Source organism: Rattus rattus, chromosome 10 (assembly GCF_011064425.1).
Source record: "Rattus rattus isolate New Zealand chromosome 10, Rrattus_CSIRO_v1, whole genome shotgun sequence".
Lineage (NCBI taxonomy): Eukaryota > Metazoa > Chordata > Mammalia > Rodentia > Muridae > Rattus > Rattus rattus.
Genome location: NC_046163.1, coordinates 63,478,547 through 63,506,522, shown reverse-complemented (window position 1 = coordinate 63,506,522; position 27,976 = coordinate 63,478,547). Strand labels below are relative to the sequence as shown.

General features: G+C 45.8%; 1 protein-coding gene and 1 pseudogene across 3 annotated transcripts; one reads left to right on the top strand and one right to left on the bottom strand.

The window, feature by feature from the left end:
* Bpnt1 (3'(2'), 5'-bisphosphate nucleotidase 1) lies at nucleotides 1-27,918 on the bottom strand. Of its 3 annotated transcripts, none has more exons than XM_032915596.1 (10): nucleotides 27,901-27,918; nucleotides 19,033-19,159; nucleotides 15,919-16,023; nucleotides 11,819-11,926; nucleotides 10,450-10,498; nucleotides 8,698-8,789; nucleotides 7,632-7,676; nucleotides 5,091-5,288; nucleotides 3,404-3,509; nucleotides 1-1,081 (listed from the first exon to the last, which is right to left on the bottom strand). In XM_032915596.1, exons 2-10 carry the CDS (start codon nucleotides 19,150-19,152, stop codon nucleotides 933-935), a joined length of 972 nt encoding a protein of 323 aa, XP_032771487.1. In that variant the 5' UTR covers nucleotides 19,153-19,159; nucleotides 27,901-27,918; the 3' UTR covers nucleotides 1-932. The 3 variants fall into 3 exon arrangements, with proteins under 3 accessions (XP_032771487.1, XP_032771486.1, XP_032771488.1); XM_032915595.1 differs by lacking the exon at nucleotides 27,901-27,918 and adding an exon at nucleotides 24,817-24,940; XM_032915597.1 differs by lacking the exons at nucleotides 7,632-7,676; nucleotides 27,901-27,918 and adding an exon at nucleotides 24,817-24,946.
* On the top strand, nucleotides 552-678 carry LOC116911864 (annotated as a pseudogene).
* Nucleotides 27,919-27,976: the final 58 nt, after the last annotated feature.

The following is a 27,976-nucleotide window of genomic DNA, read 5'->3' as shown; positions in this document are numbered from 1 at the left end:
TTTCTGATGATAGCTTTTAATGACAAGAGAATAAATTAATCCTCACAGTATTTATAATTTTCAAATACTTTTGAAAAAAATCTGATATATAACATAAAGAGATAGGACTAAGTATCTTGGACAAACTTTCCCCATAAATCTATCAACATAAATAATATTATATGCATTCTCATTTGGAATCAGAAATTTAAAAAATTACTATGAAAAGAAAACAAACTGAAATTCTGGAGTAACTGTGCCCTGAAGAAATTTGGTTACCAGCAGGAATGTTGATTACACAAATGACCTGGACTGTCATTCGGAACTAACCCTTTTTCATTTCTTCACTTAAAAACAGTAACGTTTCTGCCAGGTATGGTGGGGCAAGCCCTTAATCCCTGCCCTCAGGAGGCAGAGGCAGGGGAATCACTGAGTTCAAGGCCAGCTTTGTCTACTAAGTAAATTTCAGGACAGCCAGGGCTGCACAGAGAAACCCTGTCTCAAAAAACCAAACAACAACAACAACAAAACAGGTCTAGTTTGCTAATTAGTAAAACTAAATTCCTTTTTTGATCGCTTCTTGGCCTTTTGGCTAAGATCAAGTGTAAATTCCTTTTTTGTTTTTCTTCTTTGTTTTTGGGCTATGTCTTGCTATGTGAAGGAGGCTAGTCTCGGGGCCCTGGGCTTAAGCAACCCTCCTAGCTCAGCCACTGGAATGGCTATGACTGTCATAAGTGCTACCACTTGGCTAATTTTTTTTTTTTTAGGCAGGAGAAATGACAATTGTGTTATATACCTAAGACAATTCTTTAATTCCATCTTCTATCCCTACCTACTAATAAATCATTGATCAATGATGAATGCAAGTGGAGTTCTAATTGTTCAATCAGTTAATCAGTTCTAAGATATGTTACTTTGAACCGAGGCCCCTGGGTAAGTAAGTGAGACCCCCTTCAGGGAATGAGTGCACTTTTGACAGACTCTGGTACGCGGCTTGCGTAGTACTCATAATTCCGCAGTGCGGCCAGAACTCCAGCAGAGTTCATGTGTTTCACCTCCTTGTCGTACTGCAGGGGATTCCCATGGATGTCTGTCAACTTCCCTGCAGAAGAACACCACACAGAGTTAGTGGGTAGTTGGGTCATGATGCTTCAAAGGTTTTCCTTTGGGGCACAGGACGGGAGAGAACTGAACCCCAGGGCTCACATTAAGTTTTACTACTGACCGAAAAAAAGAAAAGGAAAAAAAAAAAGTTTTACTACTGAACTATATCCTAAGCCAATCTATTCTCAAATGAATCTGTAGAATGTTTCTACAGGGGACTGAACCTATTTTGCACATACCGGGCAAGCACTCTACCACGGAGCTATGTCCGCAGCCTCCCTTTTTTTTTTTTCCCCTTGACAGGCTTGACTTTATTTTTAAAACAAGTTCTCACAGTAGACTATAGAGCCCTGGCTGGCTCGGAACTTACTGGGTAGGCTACTCCTGAATTCGCAGTGGTCTCGCCTGTGCCTCAGGAGTTCTAGGATCACAGGCCTATTCCACCCAATGTCCTCCTGCTTTCCTCAGTCTTCGAACTAGAGATTGAGGCCAGTGCCTCCAGTACCAGATGTGAGCCCTACCTCTGAGCCCTATGCTCTCAAGTCTGCATGGACTTCTTATTTTTTTTTTTAAGATATATTTATTACTGATGCTGGTGGCACATGCCTTTAGTCCCAGCACTTGGAGGGCAGAGGCAGGAAGATCTCTGAGTTTGAAGCCAGGCTGGTCTACAGAGTGAGTTATAGGAGAGCCAGGACTACACAAAGAAATCCTGTCTTGAAAAACCATAATAAACTAGCCAAACAGACAAATAAAATCCCCAAAACAAACAAAAAAGATTTATTTACTAGAGTTAGAGTTAGGAAAAAATGAAGATTTATATATATATATATATATATATATGTGTATATATATATATAGTATATAGTTAATATATATATATATATATGGTTTTGCCTGCATGTGTGTATTGTGGACACTTGAGTGCCTAGGGCCCTTAAAAGTCAGATGAGGGCACCAGACCCACCGGAACTGGAATTACAGATGGTTGTGAGCCACTATGTGGACGTTGGGGTCTAAACTTGAGTCCTCCGTAAGAATAGTTATTCTCTTAACCACTAAGCCATCTCTCCAGCTACACAGTTGAATTTCTTGGTATCTACTTCTTTTATTATAAGGTGTACTTTCTAAAATGTTTTCTGTCTGTCTGTCTGTCTGTCTGCCTGCCTGCCTGCCTGCCTGCCTGCCTGCCCGTCCATCTTAGTCAGGGTTACTACTGGTATGACAAAATACCAAGACCAAATGCAACTCGGGTAGGAAAAGGTTTGTCTGACTTGTTTAGCCTCAATCACAGTTCACTGAGAAAAGCCAAGGTGGGAACTCAAACAGAGCAGGACTCTCTAGAGACAGGAGCTGATGCAGAGGTCATGGAGGAGTGCTGCTTGTTAGCTTGCTCAGCCTGCTCTCTTATAGAACCCAGGACTATTAGAACCCAGGGAGGGTGACACTCCCACAATGGGCTGGGCCCTCTCCCATCACTAATTAAGAAAATGCCCCACAGGCTTGCTTATAGCCCAATCTTATGGGGGCATTTTCGTCATTGAGGTTCCCTGCGCTCAGAGGACTCTAGCTTGTGTCAAGATAACATAGAACTCGGGCCTCACATCCTGGCCAGGTGCTCTACCTCTGAGCTATGACCCCCCCCCTCTTGTGTTTGCATGTTCACACATCTGTGCCAGCAAAAGTCAGAAGAGGGCATCTCCAAGCTGGAGCTATTACTTGTAAATCACCAGATAGTGGGGAACTGAATTCATGTTCTCGGAAAAGTGCTCTGACTTTCTGAGCCTGGATTTCACAATGAGCTCCAGGGCAGCCAGGGACACAGTGAGACCTTGTCTTAATAAAACAAACAAACAGCAAAACCAACGAAATAAGAGTTAAGTAACTGTACAAACATGAACCCAAACAATGTAAAGAAAATTAGGTTAGTTGGAAACGCTCCTTGCTGAGGTAAGAATGATGGGTTTGGACAGATCATAGCTAGGCTTCCCTCCAACATTTGCACTCTGGGAGTCTAGGTAAAGAATGCTAATTGAGGGCTGAAGAGATGGCTCAGCCATTAAACACAGTCACGGGCTTCTCTCTCCGAGCATGTGGGTTTGATTCTCAGTAACCACAAGGAGGCTTACAACTGTCTGTGATCCCAGCTCTAGGTGATCTAACATGCATGTCTTCTACCCAGGCATGCATGTGGTACACATACATGTGCATGTATGTCTACACGTCCAGGCATACATGCAGACAAAACATCCATACACATAAGATAACAAAAACAAAAAGTGCTGAAATGATGTCCGAGTACAATACAAAAGCCACAAACCTCCTACAGCATGTAAGATAACTTCTGGGGCACAAGTATCCCATTTCTTACATCCAGGACTTGCAAATACATAAGCAGAGGCTTTGCCTTCAATCAGCTGGATAATCTGCAAGGTCAAAAACAGCAATTATCCCCCATTATGTAATGGCTGAGTTGCCCAAAAGGAAAACTGCTCGTGCCTATTAAAGACATTTCATCAATTCCTGTCAAACTTAGATTAAAGCCCTAAGCAGGTAAACGATAGCAGTATTATAAAAATAAAACAGGCACACAATGGTACATGGTATCTACAGGGGAGAAGTACAATCCAACAGGCCACAATCCATAGCCCAAGGGAGATCAAGCTTTCTCATCCACATGGGTTTCTTAAGGATATGAATAGTCGCTAGTGGACAAGTACTTCTTTTAAATTTCTAAACCGGTCAATACCTAGTAATAGAGACATGTCCAACAGCACCACTGTGGCCAAGCCCGGCAGCTGGGTGGCACTGACCAGTCCACGTCCTTGCAGAGGCTTTGACGCTTATCTACTGCCTCTTCCCACACTCAATTATGAACCATTACATTGAGGGTATTATTTGGTTTGACCCAGAGGCTCCAGTAGCCCAAGCTGGGCCTCAAACTTACTTTTCAGCCAGGGATAACCCGAGTCCCTGTTCTCCTGTCCCCACCTCTCCAGTGTTAGGGCTGCAGGCTTGTAGCACCACACTAGGCTGCTGTTTCCATCAACTGCCTTGCAGGTATCTGTGAAGAACTGGGCCAGTTTGGAGGAGGCTACAGTACTACTCTGAGGGACAATGGCACGTCTCAACTGGCCATGTAGGAAGGCAAAAGGAGAGGTATCAGGGAAGGTTTCGGTTATGTATGCAGGTAGGGCCAGGTTGATGGGTCTATGGAAGGAAGGAGACTCCGTATCTGGCTGTGAAATTATGAAAATGGAGGCATCACTCAAGTATCATGTGGGGTGCAAGTGGAAGGATGAGGAACTCCATCTGGACTTGATGAGTTTGAGGGGCTGAGCAGTGTCACCAGGATGACATCATGACACTCTGAGGAGGCGGGAAGCCTGGCTGAAAGAGTGGAGAGGAGCAGAGGGCAGAGGCAGGCCCATGCTCAGCGTCTACAGAAGGAAGGTCTAGGAGGAACCCAGGAGTGCTCTGGGGAGCTAAGCTCCTTGGCAAGCAACATGGTGTTATCACATATGAAAGAGACGGGGCCCGAGCCTTAAACTCTTCCTTTTCCCCTCATGTTGGGTTCCAACCCAGTGTATGGTTCATGCTAAATGTGTGTTGTTCAACTGAGACATAATCTCAACCCCTTATCTTACATTTCTGTAATTTTGAATGTGATTTCGGTAGCAAACTATTAATACTTAACCTCCTTTCCACTTGATTTTACTTCCTTTGTGGGAGCTGGAGACTGAACTTGGACTCAAACCTGCTAGCCAAGTGCCCTGCCCCACGAAGCTTTGTCCCCAGCCCTCTCTGCAGTTCCATTCTGAGACAGAGTCTCGCTGAGCTGCCCAGGCAGGCTCTAACCTTTGGCCCTTTGGCCGCCTGCTTTGGCTTCCCGAGGAGCAGTGCTGACAGGCCTGCACCGCCAGGCTCAGTTACTTTCTAGTTTTGTGAGCTTGGTATTTCAATGACAGTGTGTATCCTTCAGAGCCAATGGCACGTCGTCTCTCTACCTTGTTTCCTGCTCCTCCCACTCGCAGCACGTTGTCAGGGTTCATGGCTGCAATGCAGTCTGTGACCAGCTTGTTGCTATGGGATCTGGTGGTGGTGATGATGTGCTTCCCAGCAGGGGCTTCTTTCAGCTGAAACCCAAAGGCACCCAAACCCAGGACTCCCCAGATGGTCCTGCCCAGCACGGTGTCCGGTCCTGCCTGTGTGAGATGACAACAAGGCTCACTGTCACTGGGGAAAGATGCCAGCCACAAAGGGAACAGTCAGCCAGCTATACTTAGTTGAAGTTACCTAGTTTGCAATATAGGACATACTTTTTAGTTCCAAAAGTTAAAAACACGCGACTGTATAAAATATAAGGGCAGTAAATAGACAGATAGTTTGTCCTGACAGTACTTTGGCTTTCCTCATTACTGCTTTGGTCAACAGTTTTAAAGAAACCCTCAGGAAGGTGACCTTCATAATTCAATTGCTGTTTCTTTTAGAATCAGCCACTGGTCTGTCTGTTAGCTGAACATGGCCACTTCTAAAAGATACCAAGGTTCCGGAAGTGGACAATAGGGGCCGTGTTACCTAAGGGAGGCTGTGTTTTGCTGAAGGCCGTGGACATGGAGATGGGGCTAAGGTTTTAATGATAACGGCTCTGATGGAACAGCAAGGACAATACACTCTTAGTCTGTGTTTTCCTCTGTGGAGTGCAAAGACCTTTCCACTACATTGCTGAATAAATATTTCATGCAGAAACATATTTTAGTGTTTTGTAAAATTGATGCTAACACAACAAACTCAGCCCAGCATCTTCTTAGCCTGGGCGGCGTACAGTGAGGGCGGCTTGGGACGCTGGACATGGATGTGTTAGAGCCACACTGAGCTCTAAGTTCTTTATGCACGCATTAGTTCATCTGATCCTCAAAGCTACCCCAGAAGTAGATACTATTATTGTTAACAGTGAGACCTGGAGTCCGTTAGTAAACTGAGAGCCTAGGAAGCTCCAGTCAGAGTCCAGCTCTTTTGTGCTGTTTTATTTCTGGGGCCATGGTCTCACTGTGCAGCCATGGCTGACCTGGAACCACATAGATCAGGCTGGCCTGGAAAAGACTTCCTTTAATTTATGTGTATGAGTGTTTGACTACACGTATTTGTGTGTACCACATGTGCCTCGAACTCGAGTTCCAGATGGCTGTGAGCAGTCATGTGAGTGCTGGGCCCTCTGCAAGAGCAGCGAGTGCTCCCAATCCCTGCGCCATCTCTGCAGTTCTGAACAGCTCTTCTGCTTTTGCCCTGCACTGTTTTTGAGATTGGGGGGGTGGGGGGGAGGTCTCACTACATTGCCCTGGATGGCTGTGAAATGATTCTCCTACCTCCTCCTCTCAACTAGGTGGGACCACAGGTTAGTGCTGCTGTGTCAATCAAAGCAGACATGGGGCACCCTGAGCTGACTTGTTCAAATGTTTTCAAAGTCATTGCTCCTTTGTTCTAGGGAAGTACACTGGTTGTTTGCAGGATGAAACAAGTTTATGCTACAGGCTGTTCCCTGGGAAACAGAGTCTGGGGCAGGGGGATGGCTGGCAAGGAATGTGTGTGTGATGAGCATCTATAGAAGGCAACAGTGTGGGTAGAGGGGACATGGGCTGCAGTGAGCTAGGTGACAGCCCTGCTGTGATTGTGAGGACATTAGAGCTTAGGCAGCTCTTTGTGTGGCCCCCAAGTCGGAAGGAAATGGCAGGCCTTTGAACACCGGCACTCTCTAGGTCTGGGAAACAGACGGGTGGGAGACTCTTCTCGGGGAGACATTCTCTGAGAAGGCCAACTACTGACTGTGCCTCCTGCCATGGGGCACTGAGGAACCAAAACTAAGGGTTAGCTGCTTGGGATGTCAGTGTGCTTCCTCTCTTCACTCCAGACTACACTGTAGACCTGGAGTCTGCAAAGTTCTCATGGGCTGCATGGTAGTCTAGACGCTCATGAAGCTTTAGTTCTCTGTGTAGGAGGTAGAAGCAGGAGAATTCTGAGGTGAAGACAGCCTGGGCAGGCAGCACTCGACGGTGCTGAGCCACACGCCCAGCCTTCTTTGACATTTACTTTGTGACTGCCGTCTCACTTAGTTCCTGGCTGTTCTTGAGCTCGTTCTGTTGCCCAGGCCTCCCGAGTTTACAAGGATCTGGCCCTGGTTTCTTGAGTGTCTGAGGTTACAGCCTGCACTAGCGGGTCACTCCGTGTCCCTTTCTTTAGTATGTACAGCTATGTGGTCAGTAGTACAGGAGCTGACACCTGTGAATCACAGCAAGCGTCTGATAAACTTCAGCTACGCCGATGACTATCCGTCGTCAGCCTTAGCCGCAGCAGCAGCCAACCGTCCGTGCCTACTTGTTGCAACACACGTTAAGGCACACAGAGCGCAAAGAAGGTGAGAGAACGCAGCACTAGGAGGAGGAAGAAGAGCCCAGAGCAGGAGGAAATGAGCTGGTTCCCAGGACAGACTGGGGCCACAGCGCCTGCCTCTTTCCTCCCTAGACCTGGAACCGGTCCTAGCTGTGTCTCACCTTTGCTTCATTCCTGTGCTCCCTGAGCTTCTCCTTTTCATTGTTCTGTGGAAAATGAATACAAGTTTTCTAGTCTCAGACACAAGGGATAAAAATCATTAACAATTCCTAAGTACTTACATCGATAATTTAGATGAAAGGGGCCATGCAAACCTTTTCCTAGGAATTACATACCCTTCATTTAAGGACTATGGTTAACATTACAGACCTGCGCCCACATGTGCTACTGTGCAGACAGCAGTGCCACACTAGAAGGACGAACACCTGAGCACTTCGGTCTGACTCACCCAACCATGCAAAGCCACTCTGAGAAACCCCAAGCAATAAATCAAATTCCCAATCATACAAGCAGCAGGTAACTAAGTAAGTTTAGTTACAACTAAACAAATATGAATCAGACTTCAGAAGTGAGAGCCGCACTCTGCTTAGTTTGTTTTCCAAAGTTCATCAACTCCCATACTAATATGAAACTAAATATTTTACTTCAATGATTTCTTCAAAATTCAATGATATATTCTTGCTCTGAAATTCTACTAATCTCTTGTCTCTACAGGAGACAGTGTCTCTGAAGCACAGCAGGAAGTCAAAGCAGGTTGGAAGAAACACAGGAAGAAGGGTAACAAGCATCACTAGCTGGCTGACTGAACTGACATGCTTCAGGCACTGCACGGTGTTTCTTGGAAGGCAACATGGCTAACAGCTCTTCTTTGTTGACGTGGTCTGTTTCTTCAAATGTGCTTCAAGAGGTACCTGTAACCCAGGTGTCTTGATGACTATGCTAATCAAGAACCAAATGGGTAATTTCAGAACTACAGCAACTGAATATAAGTACATAACAGTTCAGTACATACAGTCTATTCAACCCCATCTATATCCTGGCCCCAATACCTTCAGAAAGTTCTAGTTTAATAAGTGAACAGCAGCTTGGAAATCTGTGCCCTGAGGAGCCTGTCCCCAAGTGGCTGCTTGGGCAAATGGGTGAGATGACGCCTGGATGGGATGGCCTCTGGCCTCAGCAGACCCTGTAATTACATATCCAACATCCCTGTGCCCTTGGCAGTAGTACCTGGTAGTTGTAATATGGCTGGTTGATGATGCCTGCGATGGCCTTTCCTTCATAAGCAATCCCAATGAGCACTGTTACATTGTCAAGAAGACCTGTGAAGGAGAGAAGGAAGTAAGTCACTCTCCCAGGTTCTGGTTTACCATCAGTACGTCAAACAACAGCTGCTAGTCTCCTCCTCCCCTCCCTCCTCCTCCTCTTCTTCCCCATCATCAGCATACTTTTTGTTTGTTCCAGGCAGTTTCCCTGTGTAGCCCTGGTTGTCCTGTAACTTGCTCTGTAAACCAGGCTGACCTCAAACTCAAGAAATCCACCTGCCTCCGCCTCCCGAGGGCAGGGATCAGGTGTGCACCACACCTGATGGCTCACCACTTTTGTAGTAAAGGGAGGGGATTTGCAGTGATTCACCCATGGACAGCTCTAGGCAAGTGCCCAAGCCCAGAGAAAACTGAAGGACAGAAGTGGGGATCACAGCCACTAAATTGAATCAATAACCACACCACACTCTCCTTAATAGTTTGCAAACCCATTAAAGCCACCTCTAGACAACTCTTGCTCCTTCTGTCCCATCAGTGCACTCTGACATGCAGGACCAGACCAGACTGAGTTCCTCCCCAGATGTACTTTCCAGCCTTGGGACTAGCGATCATTACATGGCACTGGATCACTCAGTGGTAATCTGTAATGTATGACGGCAGTGATCTGTGACATGTGACAGTGGTGATCTGTTACCTGCAGGATTCCCCTTACCCGAGTCAGTGGTTAATCAAAGCTCTCTGGTAGATTTCCTGTTTCCCAATGGGCTTCAGAGATGTTTTCAGCACACACACAGCATGGAGTACATAAGTATACCCCCTAGAGTACATATGCATGGGTCATACTCATACAAACACACATGAGTATGTGCACACATGAAAACACGCTGACTCTCACACGAACACATGCACCCTCACAGTATATATTTCTGTTACACACAGGCGCAAGCACAGACATGCACAAGCACATACACAGAGCCCACTCAGTCACTCACTCTATCCCCTCCAAGGGCCGAGAACATTCTCCCTGGCAGTTATAAGAAAGTTCCACGAAGCTGGGGACCAATAAAAGACCTTTGGAGGTCGTTCTGGCCTCACGCTGCCCCTTTTATCTCAGGCTGACCTGGAACTCACTGTGAAGGTCACGAGTTCTCGGTGCAGATCTTTAAATCAGAACTACAACTCTAGGCTTTTAAAACCGGAAGTCCAGCCCTGAGACTGAGGGTCTTCTGACTCCTGCTTTGCCTGGCCTAGAAAGGTCCAACCCAGGCTGACCCAGGGCTTACCATGTGCATCCCTGAAGATGGCCTCAAACTCATCAGGGCACCGAGATCACAGGTGTGAGCTGTCACACGACTCCTCCTGACTTTTATGCCTTTTAACCCGATGCTTTCTGGTTTTCCTTACCCCTGCCACCTCAGGTGAGCGGATGCTATGGAACCAGGGGGTGGTGGAGCATCTCTCTAGCCCAGTAAAACATAGGTTTAGCACAGTCCCTCAGGAAAGAAAGTTTACAGGGATGACTTTCCCCGGGGGGGGGGACCTTAGACCTGGAGCTGGTGGAGTATGTGAGGTGGTTTCTGAAGATGAACTCCTCTAGTTATACTCATGTACGACAACAGACAGAACCCGACAGCAACTTGTCATGTGACACGGGAGCAGCACATCTGTGCATCACAGCCTTGCCTCAGTGCAGTACGTGCGGGTGAGAGACACTGACCTTCAGTGTATTCCTTGGTACCATCTACGGGGTCAACCCAAACCACAAGCTGCAAAACAAAAATGGGGGAGAGAGGGAAAGTCCGTATGAAGTATGTGAAATTCAGAGAGAACTGAAGAGATTAAATCACTCCATGTGAGACATGTGATCACATGTGAGACATGTGAACACGTCACTGTGGAGGAGTAAGCCAGCACCTTCAGCTTCAACTGTCAGAAAAGGCTTCATCATCACGGAGTAAGTCCCTTACAGTAAACAAGACCGACTTAGGAACCCTTGCAAGTTCTACAAAGCTTAGCTGATAATGCCCACTGCAAGCTGTAACTTGGACACAAAGCACAAAGTCATGATCTAACTTAGCTCTAGATGGCACTACAGGGAGGAAGGCACTGAGAATAGTTTGAACAATGTAAAGTTGTTATTCATTTATATGTAAATATGTAAGAGCTGATGTGCATATGTGTGTGTGTGTGTGTGTGTGTGTGTGTGTGTGTGTGTGTGTGTGTGTGTGTGTGTGTGTGTGTGTAAGACAGGATCTCTCTACATAACACTGGCTGTCCTGGAACTCACTGTACCGACCAGGCTGGCCTCAAACTCACAGATCCACCTCCCTCTGCCTCCTGAGTGCTAGGACTATAGGTCTGTGCCAGCATGCCTGGCCTGTACATACTGATTTAAAACATAAATACAAGGTTTGATCACCTTAAGGACACAAGTCTCAGTAACCTAGGAACATGGATGGCTTACAAATTGGATGCTAGACTAAAGGAGAAAGTCCTCTGGCTTAGGACTTCACACGATTCAGGATGTCCTCCCGTCCCCTCTCATTACAGAGGTGGGTTCTGAGGCACGTCTTGTTATCCTTTTATGCTTCTTCCCACAGAGCAGAACTTACTCCTCATAGTAATTATTCTCTAGGTGCAATGTTGAGTACTTTAAAAGCAGGGTCCCTGGAGCTGTTAGCCATCCAATGTGGTGGCTGAGAGCTGAAGGTGGATCCTCACTAAGAGCAGCCAGGGCTCTTAACTGCCAACCCACCTCTCCAGCCCAACTGAGAAGGTATCCGTGGTTTTCAAAAATGACCAGCCCCACCGCCCACACAATGCTTTCTTACCAAATCTACCTAACGGCGAGGACTCTTGTTAAAACCACTTTAAATAAGATTCTAGAAGACAGAGATCCACAGAAGACAGTGAGCTGAGGGTGGTCACACATCCACCTGAACCCTGCTGCTTCTGCTGCCTCTGACAGACTCGGGGACTGGCTGCCCTAGTTGTAAGCACACGCTTCTGTCTTATAGACAGACTGTATTCCCTCCCAGTGGCAGCAGCCACAGACTGAGAGCTCAACGCATGCAGATGGACCTTACGTCTTCCTCCTTGATAGCACTGTACTGCGATGGGCACGGCTGCTTCAGGATCTCCTCCCACTGCCCGTCTTCAATCAGCTCTTGATCCACTTCCCCAGGAGGCAGGTCCTGGAACAGAGACAAGGTGACACCACTGAAGCTGTCTGTTCCCACAATGCATCGTATCCCTAAAAGGATACACGGCAACCGGGTGCCTAGCCACTTCTGTTTGCCTCAGGTGTAGAGCCTTTATGGCAAGCCTAGTACAAGACCAGCAGGAGCTGGAGGAGATGACATCAGCAGCTAGCGTTGCCCAGGAGCTTCCATCCTGAGTGTGCAGTGTGGCACCCGGAATGGCCTCCTCACAGACAGCCTCACAGCTGGGTCCAGGCTACATTTAAACCCCGATTCAGGAACATCTGGAAGGAACACAAAATCTTTTCCTCGTCCATGTTTACCTAAGATTGTAAATAAATCCATTTTCCTTTACACATTTCTGTTTCCCCAGTTTCCTTTGGAATGCAGGAACCTGGGTATTGAGCTACACAAGGGGATTGGGATGCAGCTCAGTGGTCAGCAGTTGCCCAGGATACACCAGACTCTGGGTATGATCTCCAGCACCACAGAGGGACAATGTGAGTGCAGAGAGAAAAGAACATTAAACAACAAACAAACTAACAAACAAAAACAACACCTTTTTATGGAGCCCAGTGTACCATGATCCCAGCACTTGGTTGGATGAAATAGGAAGAATTCAAGACCAGCCTGGGCTACAAGGCCAGCCTGGGCTAAATGATGAGACCCTGCCAAACAAACACCAACATTAAACTAGAAATGAGACAGGGGGGGTTGGGGATTTAGCTCAGTGGTAGAGCGCTTGCCTAGGAAGCGCAAGGCCCTGGGTTTGGTCCCCAGCTCCGAAAAAAAAGAAATGAGACAGGGCCGTCGACATGGTGTTAGTCTTAGCTAGAACAGTAAGAACACAGCAGGAATATCGCTAGGAAATGAAGAAGTTGGCGTGTTCTGGTCTACAGAGAATATAACGTCCTGCATGGGGACCCTGCAGTCGCCCCAGAAAGCCCCTAGAATCACTGATACTTTCTGCAGAGTCAGGGCACAAACATGACATGCTTATACCAACGGCAAACAAGCTGAAGAAGAAGCCAGAGAAACAGTCACATTTATAGCAGCCTCAATAAAAAAAGCACTCAGAGGAAACCCAAGCAAGGGGTGAAGAACCTCCACAATGAAAACTTTAAGATCAGAGAAAATCCTGGTCTACACACTGAGTTCCTGGCCATCTGAGAATACATAGTGAGACCCTGTCTCAAAAGACAAAAAACTCTAAAGAAGTCAAGGCAGAGCCTAGTAGAAAGGTCTCCCTGCTCGGTATAATGAATGATGCAAAGCACAAAAGGCCCAGACGGCCAAAGCAATCCTGAGCTAAAATAACCAGGCTGGAGGCATCGCTGTATCTGACCTCCAACCACACTACAGAGCCAGGGTAACAAAGGGCAAGGTGCTGGCACTAAAACCCACGTGTAGATCAGTGCGACAGAATGGAAAGCCCAAACTAATGTCATACAACTGACGTTTGAAAAAGACAGCAAAAATACACACAGGAAGAAAGAGCATCTCAAAAAATGGTGCTGGGAAAATTGGATGTCTACATGTAGAAGAATGAAACTTGACCCTTCTTTCTTGGCTTGAACAAGAAATCAACTCCAGGAGCTGGAGAGGGGGCTAAGGAGGTAGGAACAATGGCTGCTCTTCCAGAGGATCCAGGCTTGCTCTCCAACACCCACATAGCAGCTCACAACCATCTGTAATTCCAGTTCTTGGGGACCTGATGCCCTCTTCTGGCCACTGCAGGTAAATGGCTCACATGTGAAGCAGAAATATCCAGGCAAGCAAAACATCCATCCACATACACAGATCAGACAAAGACACACAGACACACACTCACAAATAAATAATAATAACTTTAAAAATCTGCATGCCTTTAATCCCAGCACCTGGGAGGTAAAAGTAGATGGATTTCTGTGAGCTTTGAGATAACTCTGGTCTACAGTCAGGGCTACATAGAGAGACCCTGTGTCAACAAATAACAGCAAGAATGGGATACAGAACAGACAGAGAATTCTCAACAGTAATAGGAATGAAAATAAACTTTTTAAAAGTGTTCAACTTCACTAGTACAGAGGGAAATACAAATGGAAGGTGCTCTGAGATGTTATCTTGTCCTGTCAGCATGGCTGTCCTAAGAAACCAAAAGACAGTCACTGCTGAGGGTGTGGGTCAGGAGGAGCGTCTCATTGTTGGCGGGAAACCAGTGCAGCCAATATGAAAACCGGCATGGAAGTCCCTTAAGACACTAAGAACAGAGCTACTGTAGCCCAGCACATGGCCCAGCTACTACTGTCCGGAGGCCTGACATCTCACTGTTGGGAACTAATTTATCTGTTTATTGTCACTTTCTTCATAATAGCTAGGATGTTTTTTTTTAAGTTGGCAAGGAGATACCTAGAAACTGTTACCCTTTGAAATTATGGCTGTGTGTGTAGTGATTCCTTATAGGTTGATCAGGGAGATCCTAGAGGCCCCTAAAACAGTATAGGCACTTGTCATTTCTCTTGGCTGCCCAGGAGCATTAGATGATAAGACCTTACTGCTAATGACACCACACACTTTGGTTGCATGAGACAGAGAAGTCAGAAGTCAGAAGTCAGACGTCAGTCACTCTCCCTGCTGGCTGGCCACTTTCACAGTGCTAGAAGGTTCTCTGCAGGCTGACGGGGAAGGAAATATCGCGCATCTGTGCACCTGAGAGACTACAGGTCCCTTTGCCAGGCAAGCTGTGCCCACTGGTACAACAGTGGCATCACTGTTAATGGGGTAACTACCTGCACTGATTGAATCTGAGGTCTACTCCACCATGAGAATCCGTGCTTAGGGCTTTAAACAAACTCCATGTCTGGAAATCCACTCAATGTTTAAAAGGGATGTCATGAGTCCTATCTAGGAATTAAACTCTACAGCTTTACTAAATTCACACAGTGTCAAACAGCTTTCTAAATTCCCATAGTAAATGCCCACTCTTGGCCTTATTCAGAGAGGGTTCTCTCTCTAGTGAACTATGATGAAAGGAGAGATATATGACTGCCTAATAAGACAGAGCTACAGTTGACTGCTCAGCTCTAAATAGGACCTTTATACCATTCCCTCTAAGGTTCACCTGGCTCTGTAGGAGAGGGGCAGAAAGAGCTGGAAAATGGGGAAAGGGACTGCAAAATGTCATCCCTGGGGTAAGATGGTGCAATCGTGAACTCTAACAACCACAGACTGCTGCGCAGGGTCTGAAAAGGAATGAGTGCACCGACAGTTACACAGAGGCGGAAGACGGATGCAGAGCCCTGTCCGTCCCTGTGGATGCTTCCTCCAGACTGACTCAGGGGAAGGGGAAGCCATGGCTTTCAGTTGTGTACTACTGATGACCAATGGATGGTCCCACTGAAATGGCCACACAAATGATCCCGGTTACACTAAATGGGAAGGAAAAAAGGCAAATGTCATGAATTTGGGAAAGGGGCAGGGGTGGGTAGGAGGGGATGGGAGGAGAATCCAAGAGTATGGGGGATGGGCAATCAGATTGTATTACATACGTGCACTAAACTGTCAAAGAGCTAACTTAATAAAAACAAAACCAAGACACAGTCCACTGTTTCGGTTTTAGGTATACAAGTCTAACTTCTGAAAGGAAGGGCAGGTAGGCAAACCAAACCCGGTCACCGAGAGTTCTCAATCCCAGGGCCTCCCATATGTGAGCCCCATGGTCTTATTACTGAGACATCTCCCACCGGAGAGCCTCACGTAGGTAGAGTAGGCAGTATTCTACCATTGAGCCCGCTGTACGGTTTTAAAGTTGCATATTCACTACAATGTGACCATGTCTCCCATCACTAGGAATGGAGACTTAGCCTGTAAGTGGGCCATTATGAAGTGGGATTCTTTTCTCTAGGGAACATGATCACTTTGTGTTCAAACACCAGCACCACGGCTAGGACTAGCCACGGCGTCCGACTCAATGGCAGGTTGGTATGAATCTGCACGGCGCCTCTCACCTCTTCCCCGATGATCGTTAGCTTCGGGAATTTCCGGGACAGGGAAGAGCATATGCTCATCTGTACCAAGCGGTCTGCTTTGGTCTGCAGGTCAGTGGCTGAGGTCTGTAACAGAGAAGGCAAATCAACAGAAATACAATGAGGGATAATTAGTCTTCCGACCCCCAAGTACACCATAGTCATATAATTTACACTGTGTTTTCATATTTTAGATTTCACAGAGCTTAACCCCAAATGAATCGGCTAGTGATGTCCCTTGCTGCTTCTCGGAGACTTAACAGCAATTAAGACTGAGAAGTGAAGCTGGATGGCATTGCATAACTATAATATCAGCACATGGAAGGCTGAGGCAGGAGGACTGCCACGAATCTGAGATCAGCTTGTGCTGCAGTGTGACACTGTATACCAATAACCAAACACAGTTTAGAAACAGGGTGTGAATGTGCTGATGGAGATCGAACACGTACCTGACACACTCTGAGCAGACACTCTACCCTGAACTACATTTCCACAACAGTTCAAGCTTGCAAAGGAGCTTTAAATTATTTGGAATATTTTCCTCTCTAATTGAGAGATTCTTTTATAGGATTCTAGATACCAACCTGCTTTAAATGGGCTAAGAGCTAGGAAACACCAGTGTGGTGCCATATTCTTTTTTAACCCCATACTTGAAAGGCCGAAGCAGCGAGTTCACCAGAAGTCGTAGGCCAGCCTGTTCTACAAAGTGAGTTCCAAGCCACCCATAGGTCCTATGCCAGCCTGGTCTACACAGTGAATCCCAGGCCAGCCAACGTAGCACAGCAAAACTGTCTCAGAACCAAAACCAAACACACAGACAAAAAGAAATAGGTTTCTACTGTTTCAAAGTGAAGCTAAAACTCTGTTATCAGGGTATGAAGAGTATTCTCTGTAACTTCCTCTCACTCATCCTTATAAAATTCCAGACATCGTGAAGATGATTCTTTAACGTATTAGAAAGAATTCCTGTTGCTGAGGGCTGTGCAAGAGAACAGCAAAACAGCCTTAGAACTCGTGGAATTCTAATTCGTGGAATTAGTCCAACCATGGTGGATGTTAGTGTGTGCCTTGGCGAGGCAGAGTCCCCGAGACAGAGCCGAGGACTACACGTTCTGAGGATGTTACTTCATGCTCTTCTCTCAGGCTTCACATCCTTCCTAATCTCCTGTGGAAGATTCTAAGGGGCTGCCAGCCCCTCACTGGGAAACATCACTGCACTCCAATGAGAGCGCTCGACCTTTTCCAAACATTGCTGCTGGATCAGATTCATGATTCAATCACCACCATTGGGAAGAACATAAAGATGTAGATAGTTAGCAATGACCGCCACCCTTAGAAAGCATTTGGAGAGGATTATTAATAAAGTGAGGTTAAGATGTTTTTGCCAGTGGCTCTGATATAGAAAATCTTAGAAAACAATTTGAATTTTAGAAAGGTGCACACTCTTTTTCTTTCTTTGTTTTAATTTATCTTATGCATATGAGTACACTGTCGCTGTCTTCAGACACACCAGAAGAGGGCATCAGACCCCATTACAGATGGTTGTGAGCCACCATGTGGGTGCTGGGAATTGAACTCAGGTCCTCTGGAAGAGCAGTCAGTGCTCCTAACCTCTGGGCCATCTTTCCAGCCCACGGCGTGCACTCTCAATAGTTGAACGAGGAGGCTTTTTTTGGTTTGGTCAAGGAACAAGAACAGCAGCCTGACTGATCTGACCGACATGAACCTCTTGCTAAAGCTGGGCTGATGATCTGGTATCCATTTCTGTCCTCAGCTTCCTAATAGAATTTAATTAAAAATTGGTAATGAGTAGACTATTAATGCAGCCTGAGGATTTAAAGTAGAAATGAAAGACTGTTTTTATATAAAAGTTGAGATTTGTGATTCTTTTAAGACTTATAAGATTACTTTTTAAGATAAATAATAAAATGATTGATCCTTTCTTTGTGACTGCAATTTGCAGCCTCCAATAAAGAGAAACTGGCTGAGAAAATTACCTTGGTTGCTTAGACTTTGTTAATCTATAACAAGTTACTTAGTGACAAATGTATGTAGGTTTTTGGGAATAAACTGTTTTGTTTTTTAATCCTCAGTACATAAAACCTTTGATCATGTGAGGGTATAGGGGACATGTTTTTCTTATGTATACTGTAATCATTCACTAGAAGAAAAACAGAATGTCATCACATTGTATACTGCTGGTAAGATTTTGCTGGGACGGATAAGCTATGAGAAAATATAAAGTTGCAAGAGCTTAATCGTTGGAGCTTTGCTCCATCACCAAACATGTGTATGCATACATGCATGTATATGTAGAGTTGGTTGGAGCTTTGCCCCCTCCACCCAATGTGTGAATGTTATGTATGTATGTATGTATGTATGTATGTATGTATGTATGTATGTATGCATGTATGTATGGACCTGCAAAGTCACTGCAACTCATCTTGCTTCATCTACCGAGTGTGTGTTTGTGTGTGTATGTGTGATTCTTTCCCCTCTTTTATCTTTTTTCGACTCCCAGCCCCCTAAGAGTTCAAAGAGTCTCTCGCTGTTCACAGGGAGTGTCAGCCCCAGAGAATCAAGCTTTGCTCTGTTAGAGAAAAGTCTGTTGAGTGATCAGTCGCTGATACTATGCCCAATTCAGTTTACCCTGGATGTTAAAGCTGCTCTTTGGATCCTGATTTCGGGGGGCGGTGAGAATGGAGGTGGGCTTGAGGCACGGTCTCACATAGCTCAGGTTGGCCTCGAACTCACTATATAGTGAAGGCTGGCCTTGAACTTCTGATCTCTTGCTTTCATCTCCCAAGTGCTGGGATGAAATAAGTACTCATTTAAACATGCATTTTCACAAACGTGCCACATGTTCTAAGATTGCTTGGTTTTGTATGAAACACTGGGATCTGTTCTGGAGCTAAATGTCAGTCAAAAGATCCAGTCATGCATACAAAGATCTTAGATAAAGTCTGGAGCTATTTTCAAAGCAGAGATCCAAACTAAAAATCTCCATTATTTTAATCGTCAGTTGGTCTACAATGTGACAATCTTTACTTACTATGAGGAACACCATGACTGCAGAAAAGACAAGATTTGCAGTACCTTCTGCACGACGCCCAGGTCTCCTTCAGCGATGACACACCTGACGATGGTTCCTGCCTTCTGAGCGATAGAGTATGCGGAGGCTACCAGCCGCATCAACACGTTGTGGCTGGAAGCCATGATCAACCTTGAAGGAAAAAAAAAGACATTTTGTTACTTTAGAGACCAGCTACTGGTATCCGATAGTTGAATTCAAGCCAACACGTATTAACTGGATGCCTGGGGCTGCCTCTAACAGGCTCTTTAATAAATACACACTAAAAAGACTTGGAAAAGGCACAATTTTGAAATTAACTCTCTTAAACCCCGTAACACTCGTTCATAGTCCACAAAGCCTTTCGCAGGCTGGAGAAATGAACCCAGCAGGTGAAGAAGTTTTGAGTGTGAGGTGTGCATCACGCAAAGTGGAAGTCTTAGGAACTAAATTAAAATACATCTGGCCTTGGTGAGCTGAAGTTCTGAACACTAGAGCTGATAAGTGCACGAGAGGGGTGAGCAAGGGAAGGGAGTCTCAGGAGAAGAGCGCTTACTTGCAGTCCAGCATACTCAAGGTCCTGTGTGCAAACTGTTTAAATACAAACAAATGAAAACCAAACCAACCAACCAAAACCCCAACTGCATGTGATGGCCACTATGTAGCCCTGGCAGGTGGGAGCTCCCTGTGTAGACCAGGTGGCTTGGAATTCAGAGACCCAACCGCCCAGCCTCCAGAGTGCTGGGCCTCCCCACTCTCTGTTTATGTGACGGCCTCACTATTTAGCCCAGGCTGGCCTCTTGAACACTGGTGTGACAAATATTTGTCACCATGCCTGGCTTCAGCAGAAAATATAAAGGACACTCTGAAGTATCCAGTGGGGCTGGCTGAGATCATATCGGACATCTTTGTCTGTCTGTCTGTCTGTCTGTCTGTCTGTCTGTCTGTCTCTCTCTCTCTCTCTCTCTCTCTCTCTCTCTCTCTCTCTCTCTCTTTCTTTTCAATACAGGGTTCCTCTGTGAAGCCCTGGCTGTCCTGGAACTCCCTCTGTAGATCAGACCGGCCTCAAACTCAGAGATTTGTCTGCTCCTGCCTCCAGAGTGCTGGGATTAAACTCAGGTGCCACTACTGCCTGGCTCAGAAATCTTTGTTAAAAAGGGAGAGAAACGATGTGACTGAAACTACTGTGCAGTACTGAAAACCATCCTGTGGCCATAGCTGTCGGGAATTAAGATGAAAATGAAAGGGTATCTAGGGTATTTTCTCATATTGTAATCAAGCTATACTGGATTTTCTTTATACTGCAGGCAGGATAAAGTAAGGTGTGACCATTACTGACTAAGGCACACCACAAATAAAATCCAGAAGTGATAATTTAAAAAATAAATATCTCATTGGCCTTACCCCACCTTTTCTATCTGTGAACAGACATTTATCTAATGTACTTTGTACTGGTAAAGTAGTTCTGGGTTACTAACCCCACCCAGCACCTTTTGGGGGAGCGGGAGGGATGCTGGGAAATCACAGCAGAGGCCTTCCCAGTCAAGTTCTTTCTCACTGAACCACACTCAGTGAATGGCTAACCGCTGAGAGTTGAACTTGTGGGAGTGGTGATGGAGAAGTAATTCTCTCGCTATAGCTTCCCATACGTATCCTTCACCCTTGAGCCAATTCAAGAACCGTTCGAGCCTTGTCAGGCTTCGGGCGAGATTAATTCACTTCCTCTAGAGCTTGCCAGATATATGCAGCATTTTCTTCTTCCCACAGAACATCTCCAGGCTGCCTGCTCACTACTTCCCTTAATAAATGCACGCTATGCTTATGAACTACAATTCAAAGAGAGCATCTGTTTGTAAGACATAATAATAGAAAGATTACTACCCCTCCTGGCCCTGATAGTTTTCTTACCGTAATTTTAAAAGAAATATATACAATTTTAGTTCTTGGTATAAAGAAAAGCTATGACATAAACGTGTAGAGAGATTCTTACTAGCCTTCCCACATCTGCTCCAGTCTTCCCCAGGAACCCAAGCGGGAATTATCTTTTGGCGTGACAGGTGGCTTACAAACAAGGCTAAAGCAGCCACTAAGTTAACGTCCTTACAGCAGCTCACATCACACGCGTCCTCCCTCTTTCCACCTTTCCTCTGAGTCTTACCTGAAGCACTACTTCTTCATGACCTTTCAAAAGCTAGATATTAAAGACACAGACTCTGGAGTGAGTCAACTCTTGATGGCCACACCCTGCCAAACATTAGCTGTGGACTTTTAGGAAAGCCACTTCAACTCTCAATCCATGAACTCATAAATCAGAAAAACCACGTATTAGTACAGAGTTGCTGTGATTACTAAGTACTGCGTGGAAGGCACTGACTCTACAGATAAGCATCCCACAATACTGGCTAAACATATTTAATGTCTCCTTCGTTCTGGCTGCTGTGTATGGATACACAGGAGTGTTAAAAACAAAAGGCGGGAGAGATAGCTCAAGGGTTAAGATGTTCTTGTAGGGGACTAGAGGTCAGATCCCAGAACCCACATGGGGCTGCTCACAAATACTAGTACTCTAGCTCCAAGGGACCAGATGTCCTCTTTTGAGCTCCATGGGCTCCTGCATTCATGAGTACATTTCTAAATACAGACACGCAGAGATTTGCCTGCTCTTGCCTCCAGAGAATGCCACCACGGCCTGGCTCATAAATCCTTTTTATTGGAGAGAAACAATGTGACTGAAACTACTGTGCAGTACTGAAAACCATCCTGTGACCAATAGCTGTCCGGAATTAAGACACAGGCACATACATAGAATCTAAGACATATAATTTAAAATAGTTTTTAAAAAGCCTGCTGTGTCTTTTAGGAGAGTGTCGTGGTTTGAATGTAACTACCTCCCCAGGGCTCATGTGTCTGAATGAATACATGCTCACCAAGTGCTGGTGCTGTGTTAGGACCCTGGGGTAGAACCTTCAGGAGGCTGGGCCTAGTTAGAGGAAGTGGACAGCTGGACGGTGGGCCTTAAGGTTTCACTATGGTCCAGCACTGACGCCCGCTCTGTTTCTCTGCTTTCCGGTCAGGCTTTCTGCTTCCAGATCCACAGAGATGTAAGGAGTCACAGGCAAGCTTCCACCACCAAGAATGGAGTCCCAGCCACCACGTCTTACCCACCGCGAGGGACTCTGGTAAACCAGGAGCCAAAATAAGACACACCCTCTCCCTACGTTGCTTCTCACTCACTGTGAGGAAAGCAATGGATACAAAGGATATTCTGACCCTTGGGAGGACACAGTGACTGATGGGAAGGAGGCTCTTCCGCACTGCATTCTAGGTTTGAGCCTTAAGAGGAATGCAGTGCAGAAACACACTGAATAAAAAGGAAATTAACTTAACTTCCATGCTTGTGAGGAATCTTTATAACACTTGCCAGCTACTCTAGAAGGAAAGAAATAACACAAGTCGAAAACAATGGTGTATGCCTGTGACCTGAACACTCAGGAGGCTGCCAGGAACCTCAAAGGGCTGAGATCAGCCTGGCTAGAAACCAAGTACAGGCCAGCCAGGTGTGCACGGTAAGACCCTGTCTCAAAACAAAACAAGCGAACAGACGAAAACAAAGAATGGTAGCAAGCGAAAATTAGCAAGGCTCAAATGACCAGTTTCTTCTCATGGTAGGAGGAGGAAGAGGAAGAAGGAGGAGGAGGAGGAGGAGGAAGAAGAGGAAGAAGGGGAAGGGGGAGGAGGAGGAGGAGGAGGAGGAGGAGGAGGAGGAGAAGCAGCAGCGGCAGCAGCAGCAGACCACCAGCAACAACAACAAACCTTCTTTGTCCTTTATCTTTAATTCATGTAAGGATGGTGAACATGCCGATTAGGATTCAGAAGTATCCAGCATGTTCCCAGCAAAAGCATTAAAATAACTTATCTTTGGAACCTGGTTCGGCAGTGCTGAAGGTCAAGGTATTTGGAAAGATAGAAATGAGTGTGATGGTGCAAATTCTGAACAATTAATGGAGATCCCCTTATTATTACCAGTTATCGGAATATAATAATCAGCTAATGGGCTGGGTGTGGTGACCTTGCTTCTGGTCCTTGCACTTGGGAAGCTGAGTCAGGAGGATTGGGAGTAACACATCAACCTTAGTTACATAGTAAGATCCATGCTAGCTCTGGCTACCAAGTGGAGTGTTTTCTCCAAACACCCATGCATGTACACATATACCCCCAACTTCCAAAAAGCCAGATAAATATGATATATGTGTATATATATATATGTATATATGTGTATATATATGTGTATATATACAGAGAGAGAGAGAGAGAGAGAGAGTGGGAGGGAGAGAGAGAGAGAGAGAGCGCACCCTGGGCCTCATGCATGCTAGGCAAACACTACCAACTGAACAATCTCTCTCAGTAAAACTCCAGAAATGAATGCAAACATACTAAGGGTGGTATTTTAAACCCAAGAAAGAAGCGGACGAATTGGGCTGGGGATTTAGCTCAGCGGTAGAGCGATTACCTAGGAAGCCCAAGGCCCTGGGTTCGGTCCCCAGCTCCGAAAAAAAAAAAAAAAAAAAAAAGAACCAAAGGGAAGAAGCGGACGAATGTACTGACACATGCATTTGGGAAGGAAAGCAGGAAGTTCCTGGATTTGAGGTGGGCTACGCAGCAAGATCCTGTCTAAAGGAAAAAGGAGAGAAGAAAAAAAAAAGAGAAAGGAGGAAGGCCACTCATACACAAATAGCAACAGCATTCAAAACACTTGGATCTTTCTTGCATTCTTATTAAAGTCTGTTCCAGGGAAACTGGTGAAACGGTTCTGTTGGTGAAGGTGCTTGAGTTCAAATCCACACAGTGAAAGGAGAGAACTGACTTCTGCAAAATAGCCCTCCACCCTCCATGCAAACACCTGTGGCACATGTGTGCATCCACACGCACGAGCGTGCACACACACACCCACCCACACACACCACACACACTCACGCAATGCTGGCTTTTGTTGTTGTTGTTCAATGTTCCAGGAAGTCCTGGCTGGGAGCACATTACTATAATCCCCAAACTCAGGGGGCTGAGGTAAGAGTACCTTGGTTTTGAAGCCAGCCTAACAGTTTTTCTCTCTCAGTCCAGTAGATTTAAATTAAGATAGAAACTACAAGAAGTATAGGAATGGCTTTATAAACTTGAAAAGGGCCACTAAAACATAAAAACTGGGTGTATTAACGAATTGACACAGAAATTAAAGCTTCTCCATGTCCAAAATGCCGCAAGCAAAACCGGTTCATACCAACTAACAGGAGAGGAAAAGTTCTGTATCATCCACTAATACTTGAGCTGTTTTGTTTGGGGCAAGGACAGTTGACAAGCAGTTCCCAGAAAAAGAAAGGTGTCCATCACTAAGTACACGAAATGCTCAATCTACTTTATTTTAAAGAAATGCAAACTTAGAGCACGAGAAGTGATTAAGGTTGGCACACTAAAGCATTTGCCTAGTCTGCAAGGATCGAGGAAACTTCCCTACTGGAGCCCTCTGACAAAAACAAAACGTATACATCGTTCAGCACAGCTATTGTATTCCTGGTGAATAAATCACGACAGCCTACTAATGCGCAGAAATGAAAACTGAAAGAATCTTTGCTTTACGAAGTTTCCAAATTAGGATGCGAAATAACCCTGGAGTTTATTCCAGCTTGAAAGAAATGGTCCACATGTGGCCACTCAAGCTTCTAGACGCGTCTGAACTAGAAGCAGTGTAGCCACACGGGTGCTCGGGGCTATAACCCCTGGCTTTCCTCTAATCTGTGCCAGGGGTGTGCAGTTACCTGAATTAGAAACTAGGGCCGCCTGAGGCTCTGCGCGGCCGCCAGAGAAACTTACAGTCAGCCCGGCGTCCCCTAAGCGACGTCCGGCCTGGTGGCTCGCTGTCACAGAACGGGCTGCCTCCAAGTCCACGGGTCCAATGTGCAGAGAACGACCGCGGCTGCGCGTGCGAGAGGTCGGCGCAGGCGCACATGGCTCCCCGCGCGCGCGCTCCTAGCAGTCGGAAAGCCCATTTCTGAGCGTTTTGCGCAGGTTAACGCCACCTGTGGTCAAAGCCCGAGTTCCCGGGTGCTGGTTCCTAGCGTCTTGAATTCTCCTAGGGTCGGAGACAACAGTTTTTGCTTGGTTTCCTCCCTGACTCAGGGTTTAGGTATCTCAGGCTACCCTTGAGCCACACATCTTCCTAACAGTTATTACGATGGCTTGGCTTTGGTTTTTAGTGACTTTCCTTTATGGGATTCTTTTCATAAAAGCAACACTTCTTTTTTCTTAAAAATCTCATATCATTATTTTACTAGGATGATAATGTATAGATTTTGTTTCTATGTGTTTTCTGCGACTCTCAAACTTTATTAGTTATTAGAAGCAAACCATTTGTCCATCCATATATGTGTATACACACACACACACACACACACACACACACGGTCTCACTCAGGCTGTCCTTGAATTCTTGGCAATCCTCCTACCTGAGCTTTTCATGTACTTGGATTCTAAGCATAAACAAACCCCCACACACTCTTATTCTCACCAGCGAGAAATGTCCACACACACCATTTACATACAGCTATGGTTGGAAAAAGACTTCTTTAGTTTATTGCGTTTACTCTCAGTTTAGACATGCCTTTCATGTGTGGGGGAAATGTCTACACCACACACCCTTTAAAGCCATATACTGGATGCTGTGAGATGGCCCAGAAGGCAGTTTACAGCATTTATTCTTCCAGAGGACGGGGATTTGGTCCAGCAGAGGCTCATAACCATCCAAACCGTGGAGTTCCATGGTGTTCCACAGCATCTTCTGACCTCCTCGGGCACCAGGCACACACACACACACACACACACACACACACACACACACACGGTGCACATAAATGCGTGCAGGCAAAGACTCATACACATAAGTAAATTAAAAACTTTTACAAGACGCATACATCGGTTTTTGTAATTACATTGTAACGGTGTAATAATTGACATAAATAAGGCCAGATACGATCTCTCTCCTGAATATAGCTTAGCCACTGAGATGCAGAGTCCAAGGGCACTCTGGGTAGTATGCCTCTTTCGTGAGCTCACTGGATCTTTATAGTGAGAATTATGGAATTGTGATTCCTTTGAAAAACAAATAGCTTTTGCTTTAATCCCAGGTGTGGGGATATGGAGCTGTTTCAGACTGTCCAAAGCAACTGATTATGATTTGCTTCCCACCTTAGCAGAGGTGTGGTTTTGCCAGCTGCAGATAATTTCTGTGATTAGGTGACGTTTGTAATTCTGGGAACTTTTCCGAGAGTATATAAATGAGAATGCCCCAAGAGTTGGGGCAGGGGCAGCATAGTCGTGCTCAAAGAAGAAATAAGATTCGGGACTCTGTTTTTCTCCCCTCTGTTAGCTCCCCTCTTTTGTCTAAGCTCCACCCCACAGTTACCTGGCAACAGCCAGGTATGCCTGACACTATAAAAGGGGCTGCTTGCCCCCTCCTCACTCTTTTGCTCTTGCTCTCTTGTTCTCTCTTGCTCTCACCCTCTTCCCCCTTTGCCCCTTCTCTCCCCATTCCCCTCCCCCTTCTCTCCACATGCTCATGACCAGCCTCTACTCTTCTATTTCTCTACTTCTTCCTCTCCTTCTCTACCCTACTACCCTAACTCCCCTCCCCACGCCCTGAATAAACTCTATTCTATACTATATACCATAGTGTAGCTGGTCCCTCAGTGGGGAGGGATGTCTCAGCATCGGCCCGCTGAGGCACCCTCTTTCCTCAGACTGCCATAGAGCACATCTCCCCTCTCCTTATCCTTTTACAAACACATTGGTGCTGAAACCCGGGATGTATCCTCTCTTTATCTTTTTATAAACACATCACCTTCTATCCTTGTTTTTCTCCTACCTAGCCATAGGGGGTGAAACTGGGAGAATAAGGCATGGGAAAAGAAAAACCCACAAAGTAGCTAAGACAAGCTACACATCTTCTCATAGGACTTCCCAGAAAACAGCCAGTTGATAGAATGCAGCTAGTTCTGAAGAGTTTGAGGGTGGGGTTTTCATCCTGCTGCTGTGAGTTGACAGCCGTCAGTCAGGCTCCGGTACAGGAAAGTGCAGTTCAGAGAAGAACGGCATTCTAAATGTTGTCATTCACTACAGAGCTGGGGAGATGGTGGTACAAACACAGGAATTCACAAAACACTTAAATACCGTGTATAATTCCAGGTGCGTAAGTCCCGCCTCCCCCGAGCCAGGTGCTTAGAGAGACTAACCAGATGGACCAGCTCTTCGTTTCACTGAGAGACTGTAACTCCTTGAATGAGGTGGAAGAAGTATGGACGATTATTCCCCCCGTCAGTCTAGGACTTCATACGCGCACACACACACGCGCGCACGCCCACACATGCAAATATGCACACACATACATGCACACCATACAAATGCATGGAAATGAGAAGGCAACACTGTATACTACCTCCGGCAGTCCACTTTCCCACCAAGATTTGTTACCGAACTTCGTGTTTGTTCTAACCTATTACACGACACTGTGTCATCCTGACTCACAAAGTTGAGCATAATTTTGCATTCATTGGCTATATTCTTTACGGTTTGCCTGTGTTTACCTTTTGCCACCTTTTATACATTTTTGTTAAAGTGTACCATAGGAATGGCAATATTACATTTGTAAACCTGTGTACCTCTGGCTGTCCTGTGGAACTAGCCTTGAACTCGGAGATCCGACTAGTTCTGCCATCCAAGTGCTGAGAAACCCCTGCTTTACCACTGAACGACTTTAGCTTTGGTACTTATGATTTTGACCCTGGACAAGTTAATTAAATGTATATGATTGGGAAAAGTTGACTGACAGTGGCCCCACCACCACTCACCCAAATGCACGCACCCACAAACACCTTTCTTTATTCCTGCAAGACCTTGGGGAAGGTATGTAGAGTTACAGACTTC